General features: G+C 36.2%; 2 protein-coding genes across 2 annotated transcripts; both read left to right on the plus strand.

Moving 5' to 3' along the window:
• The first annotated feature begins 15,584 nt into the window (after nt 1-15,584).
• On the plus strand, nt 15,585-16,265 carry LOC149196075 (uncharacterized). Its single transcript, XM_089408148.1, has one exon. The coding sequence runs from the start codon at nt 15,585-15,587 to the stop codon at nt 16,263-16,265; it is 681 nt and encodes a 226-aa protein (XP_089264274.1).
• A 39-nt stretch (nt 16,266-16,304) lies between these two features.
• LOC149196076 (uncharacterized) lies at nt 16,305-17,213 on the plus strand. Its single transcript, XM_089408149.1, has one exon. The coding sequence runs from the start codon at nt 16,305-16,307 to the stop codon at nt 17,211-17,213; it is 909 nt and encodes a 302-aa protein (XP_089264275.1).
• The last annotated feature ends 7,486 nt before the right edge of the window (nt 17,214-24,699 follow it).

Raw genomic sequence — 24,699 nt, forward strand, 5'->3', positions numbered from 1 at the left:
CATGTGGAATAAGGTTTCTTACTTAGATCTGAGAAAGAACCTGCATAGGAGTTTGTTTAAAAAAATGGATTTGACAGGTGGATTTATTCACAAAATACTGTAAACAAATTATTTTTCTTTTCAATAATGTTAAGAATAATGACAAGAAAATCTCTAGTATGAAGAATTTCATTTAAGATGGCTATAATTTAACATTTGCACTTCCAATTTCCCATCATTCAGATATCTAAAATTTTGGATTCTTCATTTAAATATTCATGTCATAAAGGAAAAATAGTGCATTTGCACTTCCAATTTCTCATCATTCAAATATTTAAAATTTTTAATTCTTCATTAAAAATAGAGATCCCAATTATGAAGATCGCATAACATATCACATCACTCTTCATGTATGCTATTTTTCCATATCTTACCCATCACATATCACATCACTCTTCATTTATACTATTTTTTCATATGCTATACACTTGCAACATTTGGTGCAATTGCTAGTTATTTATTTGTAAAGTTTACAATAATAGTGAATAGCTATTGTAAATTTAAATTGAGATGTTTTATTTTGTAACCTTTAAACTGAATTCAAAATAAGATGAAAACAATGTCAAATATATATTTTGATAATTTTATTGATTTTTATATTAAAATATTATAATTTAAATAAAATTATTATAAAATTAATCTTATTTTAATGAGGATTAAGGGGAATATTATTATTTTTTATTGAAATGGTTTATTTGATGATAGATTTATATATTTTTAATCATATAAAACAATATTTTCAATTATTTTAACTAATAAATTACATTTTTATATTAAAATATAATAATTTAAATAAATTATTATAAATTAATCAAATTCTAATAATGATTAAGATTAAATTTTATCCTTTATTGAGATTATTTACCTTATGATTGACTTGTATGTTTTTAATAATAAAATATATCATTGACGGTTAAAGTAGAATGTTATTCTAAACTGGGATTTATTTTAAATTTTATTTTAATGTTTTTTATGGTAAAAATAACAAAGATGTTTCAAAAGTGTTGTCTTTGTGAAGTAAATGAAATAGCGTTGTTATTATGAGTGTATAGTGGTATTGAGGATGGGGCATAAAAATCAATTTATCTTTTAAGAAAGTGTTTTCTTAAACATTTTAATTATGATTTGAGTTAAGTTTAAATTAATTAAAATTTTAGTTATAAGGTTTTAAGCAAAGTTTTTTGGTAGAAATCATGTTGTAAAGTGTTTTTCTCTGAAACCAACTCCCCTCAGTGTACACTTGTCATCGCTTTTTGTCATTTGATCCATTTTTAAACGATTGGATTGTTCTAGTCCATTGATTTAATTACACTGACACAGACAATTTTTTGTTTCCCTTTGCGCAGATGTCGTTATCTTATACAATTCATGTTATGTGTTTCGTTAGTGAGGGTTTTCTCACATCCTTATGGAAACTACCCTACACCCGTCTACCTGTCTTTCTTGACACCAGCGAGCCAGTGTGTGCTCAGTCAGAGAAGGGGGACTACCATGACTTGCCTTGCCATTCTGAGATGGAAATACAAGGAAAAAAAAATGATCAAGATTTTCAGGTCGATAGCATTTCGTGCCTTGTTGTTCTCGAGAAAAATGGCATAGTTATAATCCTGTCATCATGGTAGTCAAGTTTTATTTTTATTGTCATGACTGTCAACATGGGAGGTGTTTAATGATTTGTGTTACAGGTGAGGTTTTTTCCCTTCAGGTTTGAATGCCCAATTATTATTTTTACTTGACTTGTGGTTTACCTATGTTACCAATCTAATGTGCTCACTTCCCAACCAATATCTGGTCAAGTAGACGGGTTAGTAAAGAAGACATTGAGGTTCGTTTCTCACTTAATCCCTTTAAACTAGGGTTCAAGAGTTTGTGCTCCAGAGCTGACTCACCCTTCGAAACAGGTAACAAATTATTTGACAGGTGTATGCATTTTCAAAACAGGTAACAAATTATTTGACAGTTGTATGAATTGATGTTGTGCATGGCCATAACTATGTCGATGGGGCTACGATCTTCCCTCACAATGTAGGGCTTGGAGCTACCAGGTAAGTCCAGTATTAGCTTTTCCTGTTTCTCTTGATAACAATGCTTTAAACTATTGAAGTTGGTTCAGTGATTAGTTAGATGGCATAAAAACCCTTCATCTCTAGGAAATAATAGACATTATTCCCTCATTAGTTTGAGAATTCCGATGCTTAATAAACCCTTGTTAGGGTTTATCCATATGTGAACTATGTCAAAGGACAAGGGTTTTCATATGCCATTGTGGTTGTGGGTGAGGCACCATGTTAGGGTTGATCCCTGAACTTCCCTGGTTCAAAGTCAAAATCATTTAGGAAGCTTCATTTACAGCTTGTACCGATGTTTTATTGATGCAGGGATCCTAATTTGGCTAAAAGAATAGGAGCTGCTACACCTTTGGAAGTTCGAGCTACTGAAATTCAATACGCATTTGCCCCATGTATTGTTGTAAGAGTCTTGCACTAAGTGTTCTTGATGAACATTTATTCAAATTTAGAGTAAAGTTTGGATTGTTTAGAGTGCTTTGTTTGGTGTGGATATGTTTGTAGAGATCCTTGATGGGGGCACTGCTATGAAATCTACAATGAGGATCCAAAAATTTTCGAGGCAATGACAAATATAATCTTTGGCTTGCAGGGGCAGCCTCCTACCAATTCCATGAATGAGGTGCCCTTCCTAGCTGGACAGTCAATTGAAAACCTTGTGTTTTATTCATTTGTCCTTTCCCATAGAACATGAATTTCTTTGATCAATCAATTATGCCACCATTTGGTATTTATAAAGTTAGTGATCTATTCATGTCTGTCAGGTCAAATGTTGCAGCCTGTACTAAACATTTTGTGGGTGATGGCGAAACAACCAAGGGTATCAATGAGAATAATACTATAATCAGTTATAAAGGATTGGTGCACATCCACATGGAGGCCTGTTTTGATGCCATTGCCAAAGGAGTCTCCATCGTTATGGTTTCCTATTCTAGTTGGAATGGAAAAAATATGTACGCTAACCATTTTCTTGTTTCTCGTGTTCTTAAGAAGAAACTTGGCTTCAAGGTAATATTGATGTGTCTTCTTATCATCAGTCTTGGTTTTGTATTTTTACCTTTACAAAAATTTATATTATGTAGAACATACAACCGGTTAGTTTAAAATGATGCCTTCTTGTATTGGTCACAAGGCTTTGTTATTTCAGATTGGCAAGGTATTGACAGAATAACTAGCCCACCTAGTGCTAATTACTCTTTGTCAGTTTTTGATGGTGTGAGTGCAAGGATTGACATGGTACTGTCTTTCTCTCTCACACTAGACAGTGTTCCAATTTTCAGTGGCCCTGATTAAATAACATTCATGCCCAACTGACCTTTTCTAATGGAAATATGTTTGATAGGTGATGGTTCCCTACAATTTCAAAGACTTTATTAATGATCTGTCTTCGCAAGTGAAGAGTGGTTTGATCCCCATGACTAGAATAAATGATGCAGTTAGAAGAATATTGAGAGTAAAATTTACCATGGCGCTATTTGAGCATCCTCTAGGCAATCCGAGCCTAGCCAACCAACTTGGCAGCAAGGTGAACCCTTAAGTGCATGTTGTTTTTTTTGTTCATTGAAAGATTGTTTTGGTGAATGACTAATACCTAAGAGTGTTGTACTCTGGGTGTTGTCCTTTATACAAAAGTAAAAACATATATCCATAGCTCTAAAGAAATACAAACAGTTTCAGTTGTGTTTCTATTTGTTATTTTATGATTTTTACAGCCTGACATTCTCTTTATAGTATATAGCACCATATGTTGGAAGAGGATATGCAGTTTCTCCCATGTGTTGTAATGGTGGTGATGTAGTAGTTCTCTTTAACTTGACCACTAAGGAAATGACCTTGTACTTTGTACTTGTTGATGACAAAATTTGTTAATGTTATTTCTAATGTTGTTTACCATAATGAATATGGCCTTATTTCCTTTTCATGTGTCTTATGTTCTATAATTGCTCTGTTTTCCCTTTAAAGGTTTTATCAAGATATTTATCACTGTTTTTAAATTGATCATTAATCCAATTAATTACTAACATCTCATGAAATTTAGTAAGACTTGGTAAATAGGTTCTTCTCCCATAGGAAACTAGCAAAGTCTGAATTTAAAGGCTAATCGAAATTGTAATCTGAATCTTGTTTGAGCCTACATACAAACACAGTTAGAAAACATACACAAAAGATGTAGATCATTGTCGAGAGCCCCTGTTAATGTTATTCCATTACCATTGAATAAAAAGCTGCTAGAAAATTTGATATGCAGAATTTTCTGTAGCATAAATAAAACTAAAACTCTCTAATATCGATACAGATATGTACCCTAACCTTTTCTCTTATAGATCTTAGTGGGTGTATAGGTTTCCAAAAAATAGATCTATTGCTTAGATCTTGGGATCTCCATGCAAGAGATTGTGCTGCAAGCAGGATCTGCACTCTATTTACCAGATGCAAAAACGAATTTACAGAGACTGTTAAAAATATAACAGAACTGCCTAGGGAAAATTTTAAGGATGGAAAATTATCTTGAAGTTTAAAAACATTGGCGAATCTCGCTAGTCCCTAATATGCAAACTATAAAATGTTTATTGATATATTTGTAAAATTATTCAAATTTATAATTATTTTATACATAATCTATATATAATGTTGGCGATTTTTAGGGTAAAATAATTTTATATTGTAAAATTTGGGCAAATAATTTTTATAAAATATGGAAATTGGCAAATCTTTTTTTTGGAAAAATCATCGAAAATTAGTCCACCTGCGAATATTAGCCCCTAAAATTTTCCATGGAACTGCCTCATATAACTTTAGTCCCTTATCTCTAAATGAAGAGTAAGGATAAGCTCATGATATTCTATCTATAGTTGATTCATGCATGCACACTCACTCCAGGAATACTAAAATTAGTAATATTCCCACAATGCCTTTTTATGCTGCATCCTCGTATATTGATCATTTTGTTGTATGAAATTTACCAATGTATGGCTTTATGTAATGTTGTTGTAACAAAAGGTGCCCATATTTTCCATTTGTGCTTCAACCCAGTAGAAGATGATCAAAGGAAGACTATTTAACAGTCCCTCTTACCAAGAAAAGTGTTCTCCACCAATCCAAGTCATCTTTAACTTCCCTTTAGCCAAAGTTTTAGTCAAAATACTAGGTACCTACTGATCTGTTGGAATGTGTTGTAGAACCACAACTCCTTTATGAACTCTTTTCTCTAATAAATTTAAAGAGTTTGATACAATTTTGATTGTTACAGAAGTATCCAAAGTTTGATTTATCAACTATGTTGGTAACTTTCCAAAACTGGTTGGTTTCACAACTAGAAGAACTAAAAGCCATATATTTTGCTTCTGTTGAACATAGTGTTGCATAAGTTTGTACTTTGTTAACTACTGAACCAGGAAACCATAACTGAACTTAAACTAAAAGAGCACCTTGAAGTTTTATTTGTGTCACCAACATTATCTGCCTAATCATAGTTTTGAAAACCTTGCGACACCACCTCCCCATCGCTAACATATCTCAGTGAAAAATGCACTGCCCCATTCCAAGTATTAGAGCTTGTGTTTTGCAGCAACCCGATGAACTTTCCTAGGCTACACCATGTACTGAAAGTGTTGACTGCAAAAAAAAATGTTAGGCCCGGTGTTAACTAAGTACAGGAGGAAACCTATCAATCTATCAGTCTATCAAAACTCAGGGGCACACACATTTTCATTCCATTTCTTTCTCCTCTTGTTTTAGGAACATCAAGAATGCTACAAAATTTAATTGAGCAAACTGAGGAAACACACTATAGAGTGGTAATATTTGTCTAACCCAGAAAACCTTTTGAGATTTTACCCTTCAATAGAGTGAAACATGATCCTTCATACATGAGGATTACACAAAGTAGAATTATTTCAAGAATCCTAAAACTGACTAGAACAAAACCTTCGAGATTTTACCCCAAGTCTTCAATAGAGTGAAACATGATGCTTACACAAAGCAGAATTATTTCAAGAATCATAAAACTCACCAAAACAAAGCACTTGTACAATTTGGAAAAAAAAACTTGCGAAAAAATTATGTGTTTTTCATCCATCTATACACACCCACACACAACTGCATCATCATTGTGCCTTTTTCTCCCCTTTTTTGGTATAAGTAAGAATGCTAAGAAACTAATTGAAAAAAACAAAAGGAAGCATATTTTAAACTAGTCAGATTTGTCTAACAAAAATTCATTCGAGGTTTTGCCAAAAGATTTCAATAGAATGAATGATCTATTCTGCCAAAAGAACTTACCATCTCTTATTTTCTCTAATAAATTTGTGTACTATGAATTTCTGTAAATCTGAAGGGATGTCTTATCTCTAATTTTATAAATACTAGATAAGATATCTAAGCATCACGTAATGTATGGCTTGACTATATATGTCTTATGTACAAAGTAAATAAGGTAAATAAACACGTAGTGAAGACTTGACCTATGTAACTTTAGCAGTTTGTATTATATAATTGAATATGTTCTGAAGTTCAATTGATGCTTTCAAACACCCAAAGTTGATTGTATTTTCAATGAACATCGAAAGACTCACCTGGGTCACCAATGCATAAAGTGGAAGTGTGATGTAGCTACATAGAAGCTGCACAACAACCATGGGCACTGATGATGGACTCACCTAGCTAGTCGAATGCTAGGTCCTAAATAATCGAATGTAGTCCTTATCAGATGCAAAATATGGTTATTGTCAATATTCTCCTTATACAGACTGGATCTGCATGAGAATAAGCTAGTACTAAACCAAAGCAGCAATAATGAAGCTATAAAAATGAAAAGTAAAGAACAAATATAAATTTATAGCCTGTTTTATTGGAATGAGCTTTGTTTACATTTAGGCAAGATAAAGTTCTTTGATAACTTAAAAAACAAACAACCACAACACTCTATCTGTTTAGACAATAAACATAATTACCCAATCATAATTCTAATTATGGTGATATCAAGCCTCTCATGGAAACATGATTTCAGGCCAAGCTCATACTACAAACATATAAAGTCAAACATAAATATGATGTAGGGATGCAATAGAATTGAACCAATTTAGCTAGATAAACTGAAATTGATCTAGGGTACCTGAGACTACAAATTTCACCATCGTTACCATAGTAAATCCTATGATTATATAAACAAGAATTTATCCTTCATTGAATGAACATAGTGCTTACCCATATCCACAAGAAGAAAGCAAGCTGGAAAGAATTCTACAGAACATAAGTTAACCATTAAGAAATTAGTATTCCCATAAATACTCAGTGAATAGGATTTAGAAATACAATTTGTTAATTGGATAAAGAAAAGGATAAGTTGAGGGCGATTGAACCAAAACAGTTTATTTGTTGGTTGCACAGATGGGGTTCCTTTAACTACAACATGCCTCCCTTGAATTTCTAAGGCCAAATATGTTATTATAACTTGTAGCTTTGCTCCAACCAACAAAATTATCTGTATATTTTGGAGATAAAATGACATAAAACCCAAAGAATTCAATCAAAAAAATTGTCATGACTATTAACTCCCATTATCAATAATTCAGTGTCATATTAGTCCAAGATTTTGGTGCACTTACAACTAAGTGAACTAAATAGGGCCAAAAGAATGAATACCACCCTACTCACAGAAATAAATCCAACCAAAAAGAGGGTGTTACCTTAAACAACAACAGAAACTCCTTTTAAGAATATGCAGATTGAAGTCATTGGTAGCAGAGATAGAGTGTTGAAGAATTACCATAAACATTGAGAAGCAAAAAGGTTACAACAAAATCCCATAATGGAGGACTGTAGATAATGCAGTGAAGGTTGCACATTAGGAAAAAATCAAGAGGAGGTTTTCAGAATAACTAGAGGGATGACAAAGCAAAGCTTTCTTGGAAGACCAAAACTTTTGCTAACAAAGGAATCTTCACTAACTTGATTCCAACAACCATCTTGAAGTCATCATCCAATGATCTCTTGATATATTTATGAAAATTAAACTTGCTAGTTGGATGAAGGTGAGCTTGTACAGTTCAAAGAAATAGATGCTTTAGTACAAATCAGGTTTGCTACATGAATGATATGGGGATAGAAACAACCAGAGATGAAATAGTAAAGATAATATTAAAATACAAGGTCTTACAATTATGAAGCCATGGTGCAAGGTCAGGTAATCAATTTTAGTTACTGACAAGTGTTGAAAGAAGCATAATTCAAATTCAAACTTGGTAACTATGGTTTATATATGTGTATGTTAACATTATGCCTAACATCCTAAGCAAGCAAATGCATTATAAAGTAAGTGTTAGGATGTTATTAGTATTTACATGACATTTAATCTATATGGCAGTTCGAGTTAATAATGAAATAAAGAAAAATAAAGGAGATAAAAGAAAATATATTGCTCTTTATTACTTTTAAATTAAAAAAGACATGATTTAATTATATTATATATTTATTTATTTTTGGAATATTGTGTTATAATTCTTCGAGAGTTAAAGTTTTTGTTATTTAAATTGCTAAATTGCATTTTTAAATGCAAAATGAACTCAACACTAAAATTAGTAGGATACCTAGAATGTATAGATTACATAACCCAACTCTGTAATTCCAACAAATCCTTAACTTTAAAAAGAATTGAGAACATGCCCCGAAAAAAACAGAAAAAAGGAAAAAGGACCACTATTACAAAAATCTTAATCTTATTGTTTTATGTTCCCACCTTTTTCTCATATTGTAAGTTTTAATTATGTAAATTGCATTTATTAATAAATAAATTGATTCTAGCTCGTGAAAAAATCATGAGACATAGGAATTATACATGCTACAACAACTCAAATATATCATCTAAGACATCCCCACACAATTTCACAACAAAATTAACAAGAAAATATCATAAATTTAAATTTAATGAATATCAAGGCCAATCTACGATTTTCAAATGAAAAAACTAGTTCAAATTACCATAAACTTAAATACAATGAAGACCAATATCAACTTATGAAGCTAAGAGGTGAATAATGTGAGGGAGTTGTGTAATTAATTTTATATTTAAAAAGTCAATATTGGCTATAATTAAAAAACATATATATAGTTAGTTAGTTTTAATTAAAAGCATCATTAATTTGACTTTCATTGTTGATATTATAGTTCATTATGAAGATGGTCACTTGGTTTCTTGTTGATATTTCTACCTTCCATAATGAAAATGTGATTCTTTAGATGCTTAAAAAGAAAATATTAAAAAAAAAATCACTCTCAAACATTCCTAGGTACATATTATGTAACATAATTTTATATCAATTTTTAATAGAGATAAACTATAAAAAAAAACTTATGTTTTCAATTTTCACTATGAAAAAAATACGTAATTATTTAGTGTTTAAAAAATGTTATAATGTAGTAGGAGTTGAGCTCAAGCACTAGAGGCATATAATGTATTTTTGGAAGTGGCGAGTTAATATCTCTAGAGACATACTCTACTGGGTGAAAAGTATAAAAAAAATTGTATAAACAATTTCTATTATTTGTATAAATCTGATAGAGGTATATTTAGTAACAAGAGCAAAAGTCTCCTCATAGTCAACTCATTTTTAATGGGAGAACCTTCTAGCCACAAACCAAGCTTTGTAGTTTTCTATGTTGCTATCTACTACATGGTTAACCATGTAAAACAACCTAGAGTCAAACACTGACTTCCTCACTAGTCTAGGCACTATCTCCTACCCATCATTCTTTAGGAGAAGATGTATTCCTCCATCATGGCATTTTGCAGTACTTGCTTCCTTACTACCTCTTTGTTACTAGAAGGTTTTGTTTCAATGATGGAAGGCATCAGTGCAACATAACTAGGGAACTTTTTAGGAGGGTGGCTTACTTGTAAGGAAGTAGTTGGAGTGTTGGAAAAATCACCGCACCTCTATAGAATCCGTAATTTCCACCCTGGGGATCCTAGTTAGTGGGTTGTAACATTTACCACTACCTGTGGGTTTTGGTGTAACGGCAAACCTCCACATGGTATCAGAGCTTGGACCCAGGTTCGATTCCCCCGAGTTGCGTTTGAGGGGGGATGTTGGAAAAATCACCGCACCTCTATAGAATCCACAGAGCATTGAGTGGATCTTTATTGGATACCCTGATGGTGTGAAGGGATACCGGCTCCTGATTTCCTCTACGAACAAGCTCATCATTGAGCGAAGTGTCAAATTTTAGGAAAGTCTCTCGCATGCACCTCAATTGCTGCATGCGGACACCTTTTATCTACCTCATGTCCGAGATGATGACTCAGTACACTCAGATGAAAATACAGAGCATGTAGATGCCGAGGTAGAGCATGCAGATGCAGAGACAGAGTCTTCAGATACAAATCTAGTGCATGCATATGATGATCCACATCCAAGCCCAAATTGGGCTTCCAGCAGTGAATCATATTCCCCTATCATAAATCAGAGAACAAGGAGCTTACGTGAGATATATGCACAAGACCACCCAGCTACTAGAAATGGTCTTGTGGGGGATAATTCTGATCTGCAGAGGACTAGCTCAGAGTTTATTGAGCCTTCTCTCGCCCTCACTGCCACTGAACCATCGCCATCCTGGCATTGTCATTTGGTTCATTCTTCTGATCCACAGTCTTATGCTAAGGCTGCTGGGCATCCATCTTGGGAGTCCGCCATGGAGGAGGAGTATAACTCCCTCCTCGAGAACCAGACTTGGGATCTGATCCCCCTTCCTTCAAGAAGGAAACTTGTCCGATGCAAATGGGTCTACAGGACCAAGAGTGCTGCAAATGGGCAAATCACTAGACTGAAAGCAAGGCTAGTAGCCAAAGGCTTCCAACAAGTGCATGGCATTGATTATGACAAGACCTTTGCTCCAGTAGCAAAGATGGATTCCATATGCCTTACACTTGCCATTACAGCTGCCCAGGGGTGGGAAGTACATCAGATGGATGTGAAGAATGTCTTTCTTCATGGAGACCTATCTGAGGAGATCTACATGGAGCAGCCACATGGTGTCATTCAGGATTCATCTTTGGTTTGCAGACTAAAGAAATCTCTCTACGGCATTAAGCAGGCCCCGAGAGCTTGGTATGCGAAGATGGATTCTTTTCTCTTATCACAAAACTTTGAAAGATGTAAGTCTGATCCGAATGTTTACATGCTCAGGACACATGATTCTCTTCTTATCTTAGTTTTGTATGTAGATGATCTCCTAATCACCAGCAGCTCGGCTTTAGCCATTGCTACAGTCAAGAGGGCCTTGCATGAAAAGTTCTTGATGATGGACATGGGTCCATTACACTTCTTTCTTGGTCTTGAGATCAACCAGGATGCCACAGGCATCAAACTTTCTCAGGCTAAGTATGCACGGGATCTCCTCGAGAGATTTCGCATGACTGACTGCAAGCCAGCACCGACTCCTTTTCTGTCTGGGGTCCGCCTTGAGCATGGAGGTGACACTCCATTAGTTGACAACACTCTCTACCGACAGCTAGTGGGGAGATTATTGTACCTCACCCACTCTAGACCAGATCTCTCATATGCAGTAGGGGCAGTTTCCAGATACATGCAGGAGCCGCATGAGCTACACTGGAATGCTGCCAAGCGCATCCTCCGATATGTGTAGGGCACCATCACCTTCAGGATTCACTATGCAGCAGGCACTGCATTGAATCTCCTTGGCTTCACAGATTCTGATTGGGTGGGAGACAGCATTGATCGCAAGTCCACCTCCGGATATTCACTCAGTTTAGGATCTGGCCCTATCTGTTGGTCGAGCAAGAAGCAGGCTTCTATTTCTCTCTCTTCAGCTGAGGCCGAGTACAGAGGAGTAGTCAACATCACCATTCAAGCTCTGTGGCTACAACACTTCCTCACTGAGTTGGGCATCTAGTTCCACCAGCCCATTGTCATCTGGTGTGACAACCAGAGCACTCTCAATTTTTGCAAGGATCCAGTACAATGGCAGCGGACGAAGCACATAGAGATCCAGATGCACTACATCAGAGACTTAGCACATGATCGGGTCATTGATTTGCAGTTCTATCCTTCAGCAGAATAGACTGCAAACATCTTCACCAAGACATTCACTGAGCAGAAGTTTCGCTCTCTGCACGATCGTCTTGGAGTGAAGGACACAGTTGCTTAGCAACTGTCTTTTCTTCCTCTTTTCTTTTGATTACATTGTATTTTGAGGGGGGGGTTTTCCCATGAGGTTTTCCCTCTTTCCTCAATTTTAGTACAAGTTGCACTGTATTTTGGGTGACCTTTGGCCTTAGTTGCCAGGGCCCATTTTCTATTTTTCCCCATAGTTGTGTTCAGGGGGGGTGTTGGAACTACTACACACCTACCTGCGAACTCTTAGTTAGAGCATGGGACTACATGCAAGATTCCTTCTGCATGATTTACTCCTTGATTTGCTCCTTCTTTAACTCCACAACTGGTTAGTTCTTCTGCATGATTTACTCCTTGATTTTCTCCTTCTTTAACTCCGAAACTAGTTAGTTCTTCTGCATGATTTACTCTCTGATTTGCTCCTTCTTTCACTCCGCAATTGGCTAGTTCTCTCCGGAACTTGTTGTAGGTGTTGAGTCTTCTCATTGATCACCACTATGGTGCATTACCTTGGGATCTTCACCTAGTAATGCTATATCATGAGCATTGTAACTTATTTTCTAATGAATCATTCTTTTGTTCTTTCGATTTTCTTTTAGTGTTTTTGCTCTGCAAAGTTGTGTGTTCAACCTTTACTAGCTAGATTCATCTGTGCAGGTTTTCTAACACATTTACATGGTATCAGAGCTTGGACCCAGGTTCGATTACCCCGAGATGCGTTTGAGGGGGGGTGTTGGAAAAATCACCACACCTCTATAGAATTCGTAATTTCCACCCTGGGGATCCTAGTTACTGGGTTGTAACGTTTACCACTACCTGCGGGTTTTGGTGTAACGGCAAACCTCCACATGGAGCACCAACTTACTCTGTTGCCTTTGGTAATGTCTAAATTAGCCATCTAGGCTTTCTAGTTGAACTTGAAGGTAAAGAGGCACCCCTTACACCTCCAAAAGCTTGCTGATCTAAATCTGATTTTCATGATCTTTTTAATTTCTGCATATCTGTTTTTGGGATACCAAGCTCTTCTGCCTCCATGGGCACTATTGGAGGTTCTTGAGACTTAGAGGACCATGCATTTTCTTCAAACTTGGTATCTCTGCAAACATCTACTTTATGTTGAGATGGAATGTATATTCTATAAGCTTTTGAGGTTTCACTCTAACCTACAAAGATGTCCTTCAAACTAGAAGGTTCTAACGTGGTCCTTTTCTCATCTGGAATATGAATGTAGATAGGACAACTGAAAAACTCAAAGATGTGTTACTTGAGGCTTCTGAATTCCTCCATTAATGTCATATCCTTCAAAATTCTATGAGGATACCTATTCAAAATATAGATAATGATAAGACATGTTTATACACAGAGACACATGAGCAGAACTAGATCATGAATCATGGATTTCACTGTTTTATGATAGATTTTTTCCTCCTCTTTGCAACCCCAATATACTAAGGATTGTAGGGAACTATCAATGTTTTCTTGATTCTTTCTTTCATGCAAAAGGTATCAAACTCCTTTGGAGTATACTCCTCACCAATGTCGGACCTTAACACCTTAATCTTTATACCTATTTGATTTTCTACAAGACCCTTAAACTCTTGAAACTTCTCAAAGTCCTCATCCTTGGTTTTCGTGAAGTAAGTCTATGACTTCCTAGAAGAATCATCAATAAAATATTTGTAGCAAATGTTACTTGATAAGGAAGTTGAGGACATGGGTCCACATACATTTGAGTGGATTGGGTCAGAAACCCCTCTTGACCTATGTTCACTACCAGGAAAACATCCTTCACATGCTTGCCAAGTGCACAACCCTTGCACACCCCTTTCTTCTCAGCCTTGAAGATTGGCAATCCCCACACCATGTTCTGCAAGATTGTCAACATTTACTAGAGCAAGTGACCTAGTCTCTTTTGTCGAAGCTCACACAAGTTCTCACTATCATGCCCTAAAGTTCTTACATACAAAACATCAATAACTTAGTAAGATTAAGGATATCACTTGATGGATCTCACTCTTGCAATAGGATACGTGGCATCATCACCAAGTTCTACTAAAGGTACTCTTGTTAGAGGTGTATGTTTGCAGGCTCCACTGTCCACATACCAGTTGACATCAAACATGATGTTAGATGACGGGCATGAGACCATTGAGAAGTGTATCTCAAGAATGGAAGAAAGCTCATCCACTTGTGCTGATGCTTTTTCACTCCTTGCAAGTTGCTTATGGCGTTGTTGCTTGCCCTTCACCTTCTTTTGATGACATTGGAAGCAAAGTGCCCAAACTTTTGACACTTGAAGCACTTGATGTGGCTAAGTCCTTCTTTCCCTCATTACAAGAACCTGGCTTCTCTTTCTTCTCTCTTTAACCCTTCTTAGTTCCTCTTTTCTTGTTGCCCTTATTCATCTTACTAACGAGGACAACATTTTGCTCCCCTCAATACCTGCAATAGTATCAAGTATTGTCTCCTTCTAGTTGAAGTCATTCCATAGCCTGCTAAAAATGGAAAGTTTTTTGGCAAGATGTCATAGCCAAAAAGTTTCCAAAAAGAACAAAACCTATTTAATGCAATGGACATTAGGTACTAGCTCTTTACTCTTCACTTACTAATTTTGCATTTTCAATGAATCTATCTATATCACAATGCTTCTAGAATTTGTGCCTTAGGACTTTTTTTTTTTGAAACATTTTACGCAAATGCTAATTAAGAAACATAGATACAAGCAAGCTCTCCCTTCCCACATTCTAAGATCAATTTTATAATTTTATTCACAAAAGCAAGCCGATATACGTGTTACTTATCCCATAATGTGCTTATTGTATGACGAGGCAAATTCCGATACACGTGTTGCTTATTTCATGATGCGTTTAATGTATGCTGAGGAAAATGCTGATATACGTGCTGCTTATCCCATGATGCGTTTAGTGGATGCAAAGGAAAATGCCGATATATGTGTTTCCCGTGATGTGTTTAGTGCATGCCGATGGAAATGCAAATACTGGATCGTTATTTTCCAAGGAATTGTTTGGTTGGTTCTTTATGTTATAAGAAATAAATAACTGGGTATAAGCGGAGAAGAACCAGAGCAAGGTGTGGATAGAAGACGTGTATCGCTTAATGGCGGCCTCGCTTCCACCTATTTCTGGGAACGATTTGGAGAGATCCCTCCTGCAAGACTTCGAGAGAGCCCTTCTCCAAGAAACCTCGGAGACACTCGAGAAAGAGAGCCCTCCTTCGAGACGCCTCTGAGAGACTCGAGAAGAGAGCCGTCAAGGAACCCTATTTAAAGATTGCCGACGACGGTGGCTTCACCGTACGCGTGGACAACCCTGCCAACTTTGTGAATCTCATGACTCGGAAAGGGAAGCCGCCGGAGAGACTGTTGCATCTGGATTTGGAGGACATGATAGAAGAAGGCAACAGGTGCTTCAGAGAACAAAATTGGGTCGCGGCAGTCGAGCATTACACGAAATGCATTGATGCCGCTCAGCTTCAGCTTAAGGAGAACCCCTCCAACTCCAATGGTGATAATCAGATCGTTAAGGGCCTTCTGCATGCTTATTCCAATAGGGCGGAGACGTGGTTGCAAATAAAAGAATTCAAGTTGGCATTGGAGGATTCGAACGAGGCCCTTCGAATCGATGTCGGCCATCTCAAAGCGCTCTACAGGAAAGGCCGTGCTCTGCTCGGACTGAGGCATTACAAGGCGGCATGCGAATGTTTGAAGCAGGCGTACAGGACCAGCGCTGGGCAGACGGAAATAAAAGAGGCGCTAGGCCGGGCCATGATTTTGTATGCCCAGAGCCTGAATGGCAAGTATGACATCTCTGACTACTTACTCGGAGAATCTATGTCTTCTCCTCCCGAACTAGCCGAGTTCGTGGGCAATGTGGAGATCAAAATGACCGAAGACGGACGCGGTCGGGGACTTTACGCTACCCTAAAAATAAGGAGCGGAGAGCTTTTGTTGGTGAGCAACGCTGTCGCAGTTACTTATAGGAGCACTTCTGCCACCATCGTAGGTAGGTAGAACGCGGTCAACACAGCGTCTCGAGAAGATATTGTCGCCATGGTGGTCTGTCAAGCCAGAAAATCACAGAGACTACTCCGCCAGCTTTATAGTTTACATGGTTCGTCCACGTCCACTAGCCTGGAGGTTCCAGCTATTGATCTGTTTAAGACGAAGGGCCAAGGAGAAGAAAATGAAAATTTGCCCCTGGATGATAAGCGTATTCGGGAGATTGTAATTTTGAACTCTTTTGGTGCAGGTAAAGAATTTAAGTTTATTTCAAAAGAGAAAACAGTTGAAACCATATTATTTCTGCAGGGAGATAATTTTAACGGTCTTTGGCTGCTGCCATCCTTCATTAACCATTCCTGCCTCCCGAACTCTTGCAAGTGGTTTGTAGGAAGCGCCATGTTTATTCATGCCTCCAAGCCCATCGAGAGAGGAGAAGAGATCACCACTCCTTACTTGGATCCCCTCCTTCCCTTCCTACAGTGCCAAGCCAGGTGCAAGTACTGGGGTTTCAAGTGCAAGTGCCGAAGATGCATTCTGGAGCACTCTCTGAGGACATCTCTGAAGCCTATAATTACTGCACGGTTTGAGAAAATGCATGACCAAGCAGAGGAGGAATTTATGGCTACAAGGTCTGGTCAACAACCTATCGATGTGGATCTTCTAGCATGCGCAGAATTCGCAGAGCTTGCTTTAGAGGCAGAGAGGTTCATTGGGAGATCCCAGCTATCTGAAGAAGAGAATAACTGGATTCGCGCATCTTTTATGTCTTCATACCTGGTAGGAGCACAGTCCAAACGCTTCGCACCCATCATCTTCAATAACTTCCATCCTTTAAAGCTTATGGTGGCCATTCAAAGCATTGATCCCTCGGACTTTCGAAATTTCAACCTGGCAATGTGGCTGCTGAAGAACTGTGAACCTTGTGCAGGGGATGAAAATGAAGCATTAATTAGGTAGTACGTGTCAGAGCAGGTGAGAGAGGCATGCATCAGTGTGTTTGGTAGACACTCTGAAGATGCTTTCCAAGCGCTTGTCCTCCATTATATAAACGAACAGGCTAAAGAAATTGTCCCTGTCGTCAAGTATGTACACGGACTATTGTAAGAGGACACCACCCTTTTCCCGGCTACTTCGGGGTCATATTCGATTTGCAAGACGTTTGGCATAGGCGTATTTTGTTTGAAACGTTCAAAGTGATTAGTTAAATCGTGATATCCCTGTTATGCGACAAAGATAAGAGTTAAACTAAGGTTGAATACAATGCTCAAATGGCTTTCAAATTTTCTGTTCAGTGTTTAGCATTGATGCCCTGATTTGACATGGATAATTGTTTGGCATGGATGAACGCTAAATACAATGCTCAAATGGTTTTGAAATCTTCTGTTTGGTGTGTTTGGCATTGATGCCCTATTTTGACATGGACAATTGTTTGGCATGGGTGAACGCTGGTATATTTTTATAGGCAGATGAAGGAATGTAAAGTGTAACTTTTAGTAGGTTAAATTATACATTTACGAAGCAGTATGGGTTGGACTTGGATTTGTGATATAGAGGTGGTTAATCTCTATGCAGTATTTAATGCTACTACATATCCTATTCTATATAGGATACGATAGAGTGGTAATATTTGTCTAACCCAGAAAACCCTTTGAGATTTTACCTCAAGTCTTCAATAGAGTGAAACATGATTCTTCATACATGAGGATTACACAAAGCAGAATTATTTCAAGAATCCTAAAACTCACCAAAACAAAGCACTTGTACAATTTGGAAAAAAAGCTTGTTAAAAAATTATGTTTTTTTCATCCATCTATACACACCCACACACAACTGCATCATCGTTGTGCCTTTTTCTCCCCTTTTTTGGTATAAGTAAGAATGCTAAGAAATTAATTGAAAAAAACAAAAAGAAGCATTCTTATTTTCTTTGATAAATTTGTGTACTATGTGTTTCTGTAATTCTAAAGCGATGTTTTATCTATAAATTTATAAATACTAGATAAGATATTTAAGCATCACGTAATGTATGGCTGGACTATATATGTCTTCTGTACAAAGTAAATAAGGTAAATAAACAGGTAGTGAAGACTTGACCTATGTAAATTTAGCAGTTTGTATTATATAATTGAATATGTTCTGAAGTTCAATTGATCCTTTCAAACACCCAAAGTTGATTGTATTTTCAATGAACATCGAAAGACTCACCTGGGTCACCAATGCATAAAGTGGAAGTGTGATGTAGCTACATAGAAGCTGCACAACAACCATAGGCACATAACCGAATGTAATCCTTATCAGATGCAAAATATGGTTATTGTCAATATTCTCCTTATACAGACTGGATCTGCATGAGAATAAGCTAGTACTAAACCAAAGCAGCAATACTGAAGCTATAAAAATGAAAAGGAAAGAACAAATCTAAATTGATAGCCTGTTTGATTGGAATGAATCTAAATTGATAGCCTGTTTGATTGGAATGAGCTCTGTTTACATTTTAGGCAAGATAAAGTTCTTTGATAACTTAAAAAATAAACAACCACAACACTCTATATGTTTAGATAATAAACATATTTACCCAATCATAATTCTAATTATGGTGATATCAAGCCTCTCATGGAAACATGATTTCCGGACAAGCTCATACTGCAAACATATAAAGTCAAACATAAATATGGTGTAGGGATGCAATAGAATTGAACCAATTTAGCTAGATAAACTGAAATTGATCTAGGGTACCTGAGACTACAACTTTTACCATCGTTACCATAGTAAATCCTATGATTCTATAAACAAGAATTTATCCTTCATTGAATGAACATAGTGCTTACCCATATCCACAAGAAGAAAGCAAGTTGGAAAGCATTCTGTAGAACATAAGTTAACCATTAAGCAATTGGTATTCCCATAAATATTCAGTGAATAGGATTTAGAAATACAATTTGTTAATTGAAATTTAGAATGCAAATCATTTTGATACCTGGAAAAGAGTGAAATGGATCAAGAAAAGGATAAGTTGAGGGCGATTGAACCAAAACAGTTTATTTGTTGGCTGCACAGTTGGGGTTCCTTTAACTACATCATGTCTCCCTTGAATTTCTAAGGGGGTTCCTTTAACTACAGCATGTCTCCCTTGAATTTCTAAGGCAAAATCTGTTATTATAACTTGTAGCTTTGCTCCAACCAACAAAATTATCTATATATTTTGGAGATAAAATGACATAAAACCCAAAGAATTCAATCAAAAAAATTGTCATGATTATTAACTCCCATTATCAATAATTCAGTGTCATATTAGTCCAAGATTTTTGTGCACTTACAACTAAGTGAACTAAACAGAGCCAAAAGAATGAATACCACCCTGCTCAAAGAAATAAATCCAACCAAAAAGAGGGTGTTACCTTAAACAAGAACAGAAACCCCTTTTAGGAATATGCAGATTGAAGCCATTGGAAGCAGAGATAGAATATTGAAGACTTACCATACACATTGAGAAGCAAAAAGATTACAGCAAAAGCCCACAATGGAGGACTATAGATAATGCAATGAAGGCTGCGGATTAAGTAAAAATCAAGAGGAGGTTTTCAAAATAACTAGGGGGATGACAAAGCAAAGTTTTCTTGGAAGACCAAAACTTTTGTTAACAAAGGAAACTTCACTATTCCAACAACCATCTTGAAGTCATCATCCAATGATCTCTTGATATATTTATGAAACTTAAACTTGCTAGTTGGATGAAGGTGAGCTTGTGCAGTTTAAAGAAATAGACGCTTTAGTACAAATCAAGTTTGCTGCATGAATGATTTGGGGATAGAAACAACCAAAGATGAAATAGTAAAGATAATTTTAAAATACAAGGTCTAACAATTATGAAGCCATGGCGCAAAGTCAGGTAATCGGTTTTAGTTACTGACAGGTGTCGAAATAAGCATAATTCAAATTCGAACTTGGTAACTATGGTTTATATATGTGTATGTTAACATTATGCCTAGCATCCTAAGCAAGGAAATGTATTATAAAGTAAGTGTTAGGATGTTATTAGTATTTACAGGACATTTAATCTATATGGAAGTTCGAGTTAATAATGAAATAAAGAAAAATAAAGGAGATAAAATAAAATATACTACTCTTTATTATTTTTAAATTAAAAAAGGCATGATTTAATTGTATTATATATTTATTTATTTTTGGAATATTGTGTTATAATTCTTCTAGAGTTAAATTTTTTTTATTTAAATTGCTAATTTGCATTTTTAAATGAAAAAATGAACTCAACACTGAAATTAGTAGGATACCTAGATTGTATAGATTATATAACCCAACTCTGTAATTCCAACAAATCCTTAACTTTAGAAAGAATTGAGAACATGCCCCGAAAAAAAAAAAAAAAAGGAAAAATGACCACTATTACAAAAATCTTAATCTAATTGTTTTATGTTCCCACCTTTTTCTTAGATTGTAAGTTTTAATTATGTAATTGCATTTATTATTAAATAAATTGATTCTAGCTTGTGAAAAAATCATGAGACATAGGAATTATACATGCTACAACAACTCAAATATGTCATCTAAGACATCCCCACAATTTCACAACAAAATTAACAAGAAAATATCATAAATTTAAAGACAATGAATATCAAGACCAATCTACGATTTTCAAGTGAAAAAACTAGTTCAGATTACCATAAACTTAAATACAATGAAGACCAATATCAACTTATGAAGCTAAGAGGTGAATAATGTGAGGGAGTTGTGTAATTAATTTTATATTTAAAAAGTTAATATTGGATATATATAAATATATATATATCATTAATTTGACTTTCATTGTTGATATTATAGTTTATTTTGAAGATGGTCACCTTGTTTCTTGTTGATATTTCTAACCTCCATAATGAAAATGTGATTCTTTAGATGCTTAAAAAGAAAATATTAATCTTTTTTCACTCTCAAACATTCCATATCAAACATATCACAAATATGTAATCTACAATGTAAACAATAGAGTTAAGCGTATGAATCTCAAACTTATCTTAGAATCTCTAAGAACCATTGTTCCATCATATCATTTGCTGCATTATCATCTATTAGGCCATAGATACATTGTCCATTCATTTATAAGTAAAAACTTGATGAGAGCCATACATAACCACTGTCACAAAACACAGACATAACCAACATAATAGCAACATAATTACCAATGAAATCACAACCATATGATCCACATATAAACTCGTATAATACTCATAGAAATACATGGATAAATAAACTCATATTGATGATGAAAAATCCAAACCTGGAATGGGACTACCACGTTCCACCCTACCATAGAATGGTTGAGCCAAATATCTCTTCAGCCATTCACCCTCGTGCCATATTCCAAGCATGAATGTGGGACTCAAACCAAAATAACTAACCGGGGCATCCCTAGGCTAAACCACCTCACCCTCATCAATAGAAACTAAGCTTTACCGTAATCCATCCCGGATCACTAGGCCAACACAATGAACATATAATAACTGGCTTTACCATAATCTCCACCCGATCACTAGGCCAAAAAAGTATGGATGCCACCAAATTTCACCACCTACACCGTGGGGAATTTTATTGTCTCCTAGTCTCTCAGGTTTTACCACAATCCACACCGGATCACTAGGCCCTAAACCGAGACCCACTCTCCAGACTTTACTGCATATCCCAACCCGGGATTACTAGGCCCAATGGAGAGCAATCCACCTCTTGGCTTTACTATATATCATGTCATTCATCAACAAGGATTCCTAGGCCCACCGAGGCAACGCAATCCTAGCTTTACCGCAACCCACAATCTGGCTCAGGGGTCACTAGGCCAATGGCTTTACCGTGACCAATAGTGCGGTTCAGCGACCACTAGGCCATGTGCTCTATCATTCGGAGTTCCACCTCACGTAGCTTCAAATCCATCCGGTAATCCATCTCAACCAAAACATGAGAAGCCCATCACACCATGGCTATCCGGAAATGGCAAGGCTAGGCTGAAAACACGGTTACACCTGGAAAAACCCATGCCATAATAGCAAAAGAACCACATGCAATACCATGCATGCCAAAGCTAGCAAGGAAAATACACATGCAAATCGATACCTGAAAATAATACTGTTGTAGTTGCTTGATCTTACTCTTCCTTGCTTGATCTCTGCTTCCTCTTGCCTTCTTTTCCTTTCTTGATCCAATTCCAAAATTCTCCAAGAAAACTCTAAGTGTCCAAGAGTGAGAGAGATAGAATAATGAGAGAGCTCCAAAACTGAACTGAAAAAATTGATACAAACTAATTCTTAGAAACCTTTTTATCAATTAGGCCTCTATTTTCTTCATTTTCCATTATTTTCGTTCATTTTCCTCCTCACATGCAACCTATGACCTTTCACCTCCATTTTCTCCTAATTTCAATTATTTTCATAAATAAATGTGCCAAAAATGACATTTTGCCTTTCCAAATCCTTTGTCATTGCGTTTGCCAATTTCCTTAGCCATTAATGAACTGATGAACACCCACACTAGGATGTTTTTCCCAACATTCATCTTGGAATAAGTGTCCCATAAACCGTGGTTATTATTTTGTCTTTATTAACTTTTATTACATGGAATTTTCACCAAGGTTGTTACAGTTCATTGATGATATATTGATATATTCTAACAATGAGGAAGAACATGCATAACATTTGGCAACAACATTGAAACTATTGAGAGAGCATCAACTATATGCCAAGCTTAGTAAATGCAGTTTCTTTTAGAAAGAAGTACATTCCTTAGGGCATGTAGTTTCCAAGGAAGGCATAAGAGTGGATCCTAAAATGATTAGAGCTATCATGGAATGGACAACTCCTAGGAATGTAGATTAGGTCAAATCATTTATGGGGTCAGCAAGTTACTACAAGTGGTTCATCAGGAAATTCTCATGGATTGCCTATCCTATTACATCCTTGCAATGAAAAGGGAATAAATTTGAATGGACAGAGGAATATGCAACTAGTTTTGAACAGTTGAAACAATTGCTTACAAATGCTCCGATATTGAAGATTATAGATCCAGACAAAGATTCTGTGGTGTGTACAGATGCTTGCAAGAGAGGAATTGGTGGGGTTATAATGCAAGAAAGATAGGTAGTATGCTATGAGTCAAGGAAAATTAATGAGCATGAGAAAAACTACGTGACACACGATCTTGAGTTAGAAACTATTATTCATGCACTGAAGACATGGAGCCATTATCTTCCTGGAAAGAGGTTAATCTTGATGAGTGATTACAGTAGATTGAGATACTTATTTGACCAACCTAATATGAATGCCACATAAGCTAGATGGTTAACTACGATAAGAGAGTTTGACTTCAAGATCAGGTACATCAAGGGTAAAGAGAATAGGGTTGCAGATGCTCTTAGCAAAAGAGTGTAGGTGAATTACATAGCAGTTATGAGCTCATATGAGATAGATTTATAGGATCATATCTTACAGACAGGACAACAAGATGACATGTATTGGGAACTTAAGCACATGTTACAACAACAAGGCACAGGTGAACTGGATGTGGACTATCATCTCACGACATATGGTTTAGTGAGATTTAGGAATATGATCTATGTGTTGGACAAAAGTGAACTCAAGAAGATTATCTTGCGGTAATTTCATGCTAAGTCATATTTGGGTCACCCGCGATATTAGAAGACATTGACAGCTATGAAGAAGTTCTACCATTGGCCGAATTTGAAGAAAGAGGTGGCAGAGTTTGTTGCGGGATGCTTGAATTGTCAAAAGGTAAAAGCAGGATTGAAAGAATCTAGGTGAGTTATTACAACCAATTTCAATTCCATAGTGGAAATGGGAGGTAATTTCCATGGAATTAATTATATATTTTCCGAGGACCTCTAAACAACATGATTCTATTATGGTTGTGGTTGACAAGTTGACAAAATTAGTGAACTTCATTCCAGTAAAGTCTAGGAATTCAGCTAGTCAAGTAGCACAGGTCTTCATCAGAGATATAGTGAGGTTGCATGGTGTTCCGAAGAAGATTTTTCCACATAGATATGCCAAGTTCACTTCCATGTTATGGAAAGAGTTATTTGTAGGTTTGGGTACAAAGTTGGCCTTTAGTACAACTTATCATCTGCAAACAGATGGACAAAAAGAGAGGGTCAACAGGGTTTTTAGAGGACATGTTGAGGATGTGCGTCATGCATCGGCAACGAAAGTGGGAAGAGTATATTCCACTGGTGGAGTTTGCATATAACAATGGGTGTCAAGAATCTTTAAAGACGAGTCAGTTTGAAGTGCTTTATGGGTGGAGTTGTAATACTCCTATCAGCTGGAGTGATCAAGTGAACAGGGTTTTAATTGAACCAGATATGTTAGCAGAGATGGAACATGAAATGCAGGTAATCAAGAAGAATTTAAAGGTAACACAGGAT

Source organism: Pinus tabuliformis, chromosome 2_2, assembly GCF_031772625.1.
Source record: "Pinus tabuliformis cultivar Carrire ecotype Pingquan chromosome 2_2, CPIR1, whole genome shotgun sequence".
Lineage (NCBI taxonomy): Eukaryota > Viridiplantae > Streptophyta > Pinopsida > Pinales > Pinaceae > Pinus > Pinus tabuliformis.

What these genes read in the sequence shown, in the direction of transcription:
- LOC149196076 (XM_089408149.1), top strand. Translation starts at nt 16,305, where the DNA reads ATGGTGGTCTGTCAAGCCAGAAAATCACAGAGACTACTCCGCCAGCTT.
- LOC149196075 (XM_089408148.1), top strand. Translation starts at nt 15,585, where the DNA reads ATGACTCGGAAAGGGAAGCCGCCGGAGAGACTGTTGCATCTGGATTTG.